General features: G+C 42.4%; 1 protein-coding gene across 6 annotated transcripts in view; it reads right to left on the bottom strand.

Annotated features, from left to right (window-relative positions):
* Positions 1 to 768: 768 nt before the first annotated feature.
* GLI3 (GLI family zinc finger 3) overlaps positions 769 to 9549 on the bottom strand; it is a 217155-nt gene continuing 208374 nt past the window's right edge. For all 6 annotated transcript variants that reach the window (XM_035318582.1, XM_035318581.1, XM_035318584.1 and 3 more), the window contains 2 exons: positions 8686 to 9013; positions 769 to 7509 (listed from right to left, as the gene is read on the bottom strand). In XM_035318582.1, the coding sequence (XP_035174473.1) occupies positions 5219 to 7509; positions 8686 to 9013 (2619 nt within the window). In that variant the 3' untranslated portion in view covers positions 769 to 5218. The remainder of the gene's footprint in view (positions 7510 to 8685; positions 9014 to 9549) is intronic.

Genomic DNA, 9549 nt, shown 5'->3' with positions numbered 1-9549 from the left:
GCTGAGCACTAACAGAGTGGACCAGACCAGGTCTTGCCAAGATACAGCAACTGAAAGAGAAGTCTTGAAATAAGAATGGCTCAGTTACCTTAAAACAAAGCTGCCCTAACAACTTCTATAGCATTTGTCCCAGCTAACTTGATCTCACTCACTGTGCATGTGTGCTATGTACAAACCCATGACTGCTAACAGGAACACTTGCTAAATCTGTCCAAAATACCAGCTTTGAAGAAGACTGCATTTAAGTCTTCTGCGGGCCACCCAGCGATCCACCACAGTAGCCACGTACAGACAAACCCAGCCACACGAGCATCTCTTCCCCTGCCCTGTGCTGCTTTGTGGGTGGCCAAGCCCTTGGGAGACGTGTGGTAAATGAGGTAAGAAAATGCAGCTCCAGTATAGCAGGACAGAGTCTAATGCAGCGTGGGTTTGACCTCTGAAATGCTTTCTCCTGTGGCAGAAGGTTAACCAGGTTGGTTCCTCCCCTCCTTTCAAAAATTTTATCTATCTGTGCGACACTGTAGTTTCATGTGTTCCTGCATCCAGCACCCCCGCAGCCATTTTTCTTTAAAGGGAAGGTAAACGCCCTGTTTTGATTCCCTGTCGGTTTTTAAAATGTGAATGAAATGAAGCAATCATCTGGGAAGCACAAACAGAAAAGCGAGCGGACATCAGTGGAACCGATACATGCACTGATTGCAACCAGGCTCTCCAGTGAAATTAAAAACTAACTCCCTCCCCCAAGGAGATATTTTAAAAGCTGAAAGCTAAGAACTTAAGTACAAAGGCTTTTGTGTTTTTATTGACATTGTAAGAAACATTTTTTTTCTTTGTTACAAAAGAGCTAAGTGGTTCTGAAAGCAGAAGTACAGTTTATATGTACACAGTGCTACAGACCCTTCAGATCAACCTAAGGCTCGAGAAACATCAGATCATAACTGCAGGTTTATCAAATGAAGACCACTAAGGCCTGTTACAGCCAAACACTATTCCTACTGTACGTAAATGTATTTACACTTTTTTTTTTTTAAAAAAAAGGATTACAAGCTTTATAAAAAAAAAAAAGGAACTAAAAAAAGTGAAAAAGAAACACATTTTTATGTTACACATCTGCAGAACTGACAACAGTAACTTTTCAATAGAAGACGTTCTATCAATCCAAGGACAGTAACACGTGATACCAGAGGTTTACAAGACACTTCAGACACTATTAACAGTGGTATGTGCTATTAGCTGAATAGAGAGTACAGCCTCCTTGTGACTATTTGGCAACGTATCTTGGTCCCTCTCTGTTAGAAGATAACACAAAATAAGGCACATACATTGCGAGAATATAAACACTGTTGTTCAGAAGGATGAGCCATTGCGCAACGCGTGTGGGCGAGCTGACCTGCCATTTCATCGAGAGAGGGAGGGGAGGGTAGAATGACTGGAAGCAAGAAAGCAAGCCAGCATTTTAATGCACGTACCATTTGGGACCATTCTCTCAGGAGAGAATCTGCCGTGTGGATGCACTAAACCATAGTACTTACCAGCAAACCTGATCTGGAAGCCCGCTGACTTCTCTGCAAAAATACCTTTCCTTATGAATGAGCTCTCCCTGGTGGCTCCCACTTTGTGGAAAGCAAAAATGCCTGGAAAAATGTGAGTGAGGTGGATGTGCCCAAGGCCAAGAGTAATGGATCTGGAAGATTCCCAAATAGCTATTAGAAGAAAGGGGGATTTAGATTCAGTCTGTGCCCACTGCAATGCTTTAAAAAACAGGAAAATCACCATCCAAGCCCTAACACCCCCCCCCCCCCCAAAAAAAAAAAAAAAGGAGAAAACCTGCATGTTCTGCATGTTCTAGTACACTAGGGTGAATAGTGGGCTTCCAACTGCCATGGTAATGCCACTTGATGTGCCAGATGCATAAAGGCAAGCTCCAGCTCTGTAACTGGAAGAAGAGTAGTAGAACTGTGCTAGTAAACCTGAGTGATGTTAGTGAGACTTTCTCCAGACTAACACATGCCCAGAAGGTGGTTAACAACTTAAAACCGGTCTCAAGCCTAATGCTGCCATGCTCTCCCGGTCTACTCTATCAAAACAAAACCAAAACCCAAGATAGCTGGCCTAGGATGCTGACCTGCACAAGTATCAAAACAACCGCTTTAGCATCAAAGAGAAAAGCACAAGAAGATACTAAAAGCTGAGAAGTGATACCTTTACACATGAAAAATGGCACATATGCTTACGGTGAAAATGATAAAGCATTTGTACAAACTCTCTGGGGATATGGTGGAGTCTCTGTTTCTTTGACATCTCCAAATGAAAACTGGATGCCTTTCTGGAACATGTGGTTTAGGCCAAGACACACTGTTGGCCCGAGACAGGGGTAAGTGAGTGACAAAGGTTTGTCAAATCCAGGAAGGCAAATTAGCTACTCAAACAATCCCTTTTAGCCCTAAGCAATGTGAATGGATCCTTCTAAGCTCTGATGGATCACATGTGTTAATAGCTTCCCAGCTTCAACTGTACCAGCAAATACAATTATGAACTGGAAAATTGAGTTTAAAAAAAAAAAAAAAAAAAAAAAAAAACCTTCTCTTTTTTAATGTATTGGCTCTATAACAATAAAAGGCTTCTCTCCCAAGCCACCTACTCCCAGTCATAAGTCTTCTTGTTGAAATTGTTTATAAACATGTAATTGATGGCTTAATAAGCAGCCAGCGATTGGTTACCGAGAACCATCTGAAATACTTCCAGCTGATGAGAGCACAGCCTTTCCTAATGTCTATAATGCTGTTTCTCAGCAGGGGTGTGTGCTGCAAGGTAAAGCGTGGCCACTGAAGCACCCCTCCATCCAAACAACCATTTGCCATGATGAACTCTGCCCCATTCCCAATTGCAGGCTGGGGACCTCTACAGAAGGGCTGTCCAAGCTGATGATGGTCAGGAAGGTCAGGAGGGGAACCAGCAATGGGCAGAGAGCACAAAAGGAGGGAATACATGTGCATAATGCAGATAAGGGAACAAATCCTTGCCAAGGATATGGAGAAAGACAGGAGCAGACTGCTGATAAAAGTTGTAGAATATTGAGGGATTTTTTTTCTTTATTTGTATTGATCTCTGACATTCCAGCTCACTTTTAGTAGATTTCCATGATGTTTTATTTCTGATTTACAGCTTCTTCCTCTGATTTTAATAGCTGTTAATAGATCTATGTTATCAGACAGCTTTACTTAGGTTGCATTCCTACACATTCCTCAAATTCTATGCCCTGAACAAGCTGGCATTTCACCCTTTTTTCTACAGTCATAAAATGAGTGCTATGGCCTTCTAGGCTGTAAGTGTCACCCTCTGGTGCTATTACTAATTCTGACCAGGCTAATAGATATCTGTAGTCCAAAATGACCAAATTACCCCTCCTCATCATAAGTCTACAACTCCCTACATACACCAGATCCATGAGTGTAAGTGCCAGCACCATTTGCATCCCCCAGCAGGATTTAAATATTAGGTCTTAACTGAGAAGACTGTGAGGGCTGGACTTCAGTGCAGCTTCTAGGAATGGGTGAATTTAAACCTTGCTCTTGTCCATGTTCTCCATCCCAACCTATTTACTCAGGAGCACAGTGGCACAAATCAGGGGCACAACACAGATAAAAATGTGCTACAAGAGACAGCTGTTATGGAGTAAATTCCATCCACCTTTATCAGGGAATAACTTCACGACCACAGGGCATTAAGTCCAATTTTTGCTGGTTTAGCTGAGCATAGGCATTGACCCACTGGATCTGCCTTGAATTGAAATGCACATTAATTTCACCAGGTGTAGACAACTGGTTTGGCATTTTTTAGTTTTGATGAGTTACCAGCCAAACTTGCCATTCAGCTTGTTTCTTTGCTATTTTTAATGGCAGTTTTAAATCTTTTAATTTTGAAAGGCCTGGATACACTGGAAAAACATTGAAGATTATCAGATTGCTTGTAATCACTTTGACTTACTTGGCTAGTCTGAGAACAGGGCCATTATTTTTCTATTGGTTTTACATGCCAACACCATGATGCTTTTGAAGCTGTAACTGTGTATTATATCAATGGACATTTACTTATTTCAAAAAACACGATCCATCTATGAAGCTGTATGTGCTAGAAGCGATGTACAAGACAATTCTTTTGGCAAAGGAATAGCTGCTACGAATGAGAACTAGTGGCTCAGTACATTATGTTTCTACAATTTGTATTTAAAAACAAACCAGCAAACAAAAAACAACTCCCAGCATGGAATACTGGAGTTTCATTATTTCATTATATGAAATAATCCATTATGAGATCCTGAACATCTCTCCACCGATGTAGTGTGCAAAGAAGGGATTACAGACTACTCAAAACACAGAAAAGGCTTGTAATTTTACTATCCAGTCATTTAAAAATGAGAAAGCTGGAAAAAAAAAAAAGAGTTCTACTAAGAGTAGCTTTCTGGTCCTCTCCCTCCTCTGAGATAGGTTAAGTACACACGACACAGTCTGAGTATCATTGTGCAAGGCAGTGACATCTATCTACACATGTGTTTACAAAAACCTTAAACATTTGCTAGGGATCAAAGGGCTGATGGTTTTATATTTCTTATTTGCTTTAACCTCATATTTCATGTGCTCCTCAAACTACAGCTCGCGGGTACCATGGCAGTGCATTTCTAAATTGGTTTTCCACCTCAGTGTGATGTATCCAATGCATCCAGAGGGGATTTCCTCACTTTATTTTCACTTTACATTGTGCCAGTTTATTTTGTGCCTGTATGTATAGGGGAGAAATCACAACAGTTTAAAAGGTCAAGTTTCTTTTGTGGAACAGAAAATTAAGTCGTTTCATCAGACCTTTCTTTTAAAAAAAATAAACAAACAAAACAAAAACATGCACATCACACTTTTACATTGGCTTACAATTAAAAAAAAATAAAAAGGAAGCGTACAAACATTCAAAAAGGGAGCAAGAGAGAGAGGCGAGAGAGAGGTGGGGGAATGGGTGTAGCAATACTGATTCAAAACTGAAATGGAAGACAGTTTCTCCCTAGAACACTTTAGGGTTTTCAGAGTCCTTATTCCATAAAAGGAATATACTTGAAATACATCCCATTTAGGTGAGATGAGATTGCTAAAATACATACACAACTAAAAAATATGAGTCTTTTTTCATCTGTTATCTCCTAAGGTTTTTTGTTTGTTTTTTTTCATGTCTATTGCATAACAGCAAGAAACTTGCTTTCTTCTGCAAGTGAGGTCAACAAAGAACTCATGTCCCCAATAGCCATGTTGGTTGTGCTTACGGGCATAGCTGGGAATGTAAGAGACGCTCGGGGAGTGGTGAGGCGTGAGGAATTGCGGGAGAGATTCTGAATGATGCTCGGGCTCAAGGCTCCTGAAATTAAGCTGACATGGTCCCCATCATCTATGATAGCATCAAAATCAATCTGCACACCCTCTAGGCTGTTGTTGTCAAGGCTGTCAACTGTGCTTGATACTTGGTTAGCCCCCGGGGAAAGAAGCTCGGATGAGTTTGCAGTAGCAGTCCCCTGCAGCAGGCAGTTAGCTTCTGAAACAAAGAAAGAACTGGTTTTCATAGCTTGGTGGCTAAAGCCCGTGGTTTGGTCATATAACTGACCAGAGTAATTCTGCATGTTAGAGCAGAACTGCTGTGATTGACCTTGCATCTCCATCTTAATGGTGTTTACCCTGTACGTCTGGTTGCCATCACTTATATGTCCCTGCTGTTGTATCAGGTTGTTCCTCAATGCATTTTGCCGTCTGTTGCCACTGTAATTAGCACATGGCTGGTAACTCTTGGCCACCAACGAACCTGAAGGCTGGCTACCAATGGTGTGAGATACCGGTGGACAACTCTGTGGCCCTTGATAAAGGCTGCTTTGTGAGGTAGGACTAACCTGCCCTAGCATCATCTGATCGGATTGATTGACTCCCTGGTAATGAATTCCATCTCCAACCGGTTGGCTTTGCAAATATTCCTGCTCCATCATATTCCTGTTCTGCATCCCATTTGCCATACTGGTGGTTTGATCACTGGAAGCCATAGGATGTCCAAAGTTTTGCTGGTTCCCACTCACTGGCATGTTGCTGCTTCTCAGCTTCTGCCCTTGAATTGCCATGCCACAGGAATTGTCCATTGCCCCAGAAATCATTGGTTGCCTGCTGATGCTTTCACTGTAAGACTTATTGAGCTGCATGCCGAAAGAATTACTGGCTCCGCTGCCAAGGACTGTGTTCTGCTGTAAACTATAGGAACCATTGTTTTCCATCAGGTTCTGATAGCTGTTTTGCTGGGCCACATTGCTTCTCTCCAGGTTCTGCTGCTGAATCATCATATTGTTATACAGTCCAAAGGCCCGAGTCTGCTGCACTGCTGAGCGCTGACTGCATTTCAGTTTTGAAGGAGATAAGTCAGAACTTCCTGAGCTTACTTCATTCCACTGAATGGGCAAGTCACTCTTGTTTGCCTCAGAACCGGCAGATTGACTGCTTGTTGGAGGGGCTTGGTCAAAGTTGTTGGGATTGGTATTTCCTAACACTGTGCCATGATGCATTTTGTTGCTGTCTAGGACATTGTTCAACAAGTGGTCGTACATGCCCTGGTTCTGGGAATTCAGGTACTGAACCACATCATCTGGCAGGAGATCCTCATCATTCAAACTGCCACCCGCTTCCATGGTAGCAGCCTCCAGGGCGACGTTTTCACTGATGCTCGGAGGACAGGGGGAGCTGAAGCCACGGAAGACGCCACCCTCAGAACGTGTATAGTTCTGAAGAACGAGGTTGCGCTTTTCCATGGATGGAGGCAAAGCAGGAGGGTTAAAGCTATTAAGACTGTTGAAACGCTGGACTCTAGGGACAGAGAGGTTATCGGAGACCATTCTTAGTGGATCACTAGCTCTCCTTGTCCCATTTCCTAGAGCATCATGAGACAAAAAATGCCTCCTGCTGTAACCATTTGCCCCACCATCACTACATCTTCGAGGGGCATTCACTGGAGGCAGGGGAGATACTCCAGATTCCCTGCAGTCACCCAAGAGTGCCATCCTTGTTTTGAGGCTCATCCTCTCCATGTTAGGCAGTGGAGTTGGTGGGGGTCCACCAGTAGCTGCTGCATATTTAGCTTTCAGCCTGTATTGCTGGGCTGGGGTGAGGCTGAGAAGGCTCGGTAGGTCATCACACTGGCTTGCTTCACTGGAGCGCCGGGAGGCATCTGTCGAGATGGGGTCATAGGAGTCTGCAACACTCACATTCTGTGGTCTTCCCTCAGCCTGCGAGGCGTCGCTGGACCTCCGGCTGGAGAAGCAAGGTGAGATTCCAGAGGACCTGCGGCTGCTCAAGTAGGCTGAACTGATTGTGCTAGTATTGCTGTCCCTCCTGTTCAGCATGTTCAACACAGTGATGTCCGTACTTGAAAGATCATTCCTGTTTGGCAGAATAGTCATGGATCCTCCTACACTGCAGCTGCTGTTTGATTGGGTACCTGGAGGCAAAATTCACAGTTAAACAAACGGGCATTACCCAAAAATTGGTACAGAAAACACCCAGTAAAGAAGTAAGGGGAGTACAGAGGGAATGTCTACATCATCATAGCAAATCATAGCAGTGATCTTTATTGAAAGAAGTAGGGATAAAAACTGTGTCCTTAGGTTAAAAGCTAATTTAGAGACTCAATGGTAACATTTCAGTGTGAATCCCAGCACAAAATTTATAGGCCATAGCCACAAACTGTCATCAGTTGGTGTAGTCCTCTGGCTTGCAGTGCAAGTATGATGTGCCAGAAGGACACATTTGTAAGACAGCTTTTTATAGGCAAAATATAATTGAACAGGCATTTGCATGGAATGGCAAAATATACAAATTGGAGGCTATTCAAGGTCATTTCTAAGACTTCTTGAAATGTTCTTGAAATAACTCCTAACAACTGCAAAACATCTTTGCTGGTTTCCTTGTTTTGTTTTGTTTTTAAGTAAACAGAATGCATTTCTTAATTTTACATAGTTTCTTCTGACTGAATGTGTTTCAGAAAACCTGGGCAGCCATTGCTGGGTAGAGAGCAGAACCCTACAGGTATGTTATAGGCAATGTAGAGGCAGCAGGGACATATGTTTTAGCAACGAGCACCAGCTCATACAAAAGCAGCTATGAATCTTTGGGTCAAATCTCACCTTGCTCCCATTCATGGATATTTCCCTTTAGTAGCAGTAGTATCTGTATGTAAGATTATTTGTATGTGTGGAAGCAGTTTAAAGGGCAGTCCAATGTATGCGCACAAAGAGCATCTTTTTAAGGTTTCATCTGCAAGAATTTCATACAATGAACTGCTAGATATTTAATTCATTTGCCTTGTCTAAAAATAAGACAGGATTATGCTGATCTTGGGTCCAAACCTTTAACTGCAGAGAATATTTCAAATGTGATACATGGCTCTCCTGCTGGTCTCCCTTGCTATAAAACACGGGACTATCAGTCGGCCCTCAGGGCCGGTAGCAGGACTTGTAACGATGAGATAAACAAAAAGTGATCAATTTACAGACTATTCTCACAGCTTCTGAATTTCATAAACTGTGCTAGTCTTTTACAAAGGCTGCAAGATTGAGGTAGCAACCAAGGAATTTAAGGACAGAAAGAGTTATTGCTCCCATTACATGAATCTCACCATTTCCTATGAGAGGCGGCAAGGTTGGGGCTTTGGAAGGTGGAACGGGGTTCAGTCTTGGAAGCACTCCATTAACTTGTTTCAACCTTTCAAATTTCACTTGCTCCATCCATTTGGTCCCTGTCATATTCCTCCTGGCCTGTAAGCCAAGTGCTGTGGTGGCTGTGGAAATGGTAGAGTCCATGATGGGGGTTTCATCGATGACACTGAGGTCTCCTACACTACCGCCACCGGTCAGAGTAAGCTCGATCCCATTGTTGGAATAGTTGCTGATGGGGGACTGTTCGCTGCTGCATGTAGACTGACCACCAGGGCTTGGCTGAGATGTCTGTTGGAGTGCAAGAAGAAACACAAGAATGTGAGGATTAAGCAGATAATGTTAACAGGGTACTTGCAACAAATGTGTATCTAAATGGAGCCAAAGAATACCAAATGTAAAGAAAAGTTTAGCATTAAATGACGACAATCGTTCATTAGGAGGCTTTCTAGAATATTGACTTTAATTACAATGAATGCCATTGCAAAACTCGAGACTAAAATCCACTCTAATATCTTGTTGACGGTATATATTATATCTACATGAGCCATTTATGTCAGTTATTCCCATAATTGGGAATTATATCATTTCATACCATTCATGAGCATGCATGTATGCATACTCATATTTTGGGTATGCACTGCTCCCAATGGAAACTGCAGGTCAATAAACCAGATCATAATTCAGCCATGTTATGAGGTCTAATTTACAAAGCTAGGCTTGCAGCAAACAAACAAACAAGATTCCAACAGCACTGGAATTTGTTTTTTGCCTTTTTTTTTTTTTTTTTAATTAGACTTGTGGCTAAAGAACGTAAGTATTGTAAG

This window comes from Oxyura jamaicensis, chromosome 2, assembly GCF_011077185.1.
Source record: "Oxyura jamaicensis isolate SHBP4307 breed ruddy duck chromosome 2, BPBGC_Ojam_1.0, whole genome shotgun sequence".
Lineage (NCBI taxonomy): Eukaryota > Metazoa > Chordata > Aves > Anseriformes > Anatidae > Oxyura > Oxyura jamaicensis.
This window is presented reverse-complemented; position numbering and strand designations above follow the sequence as displayed.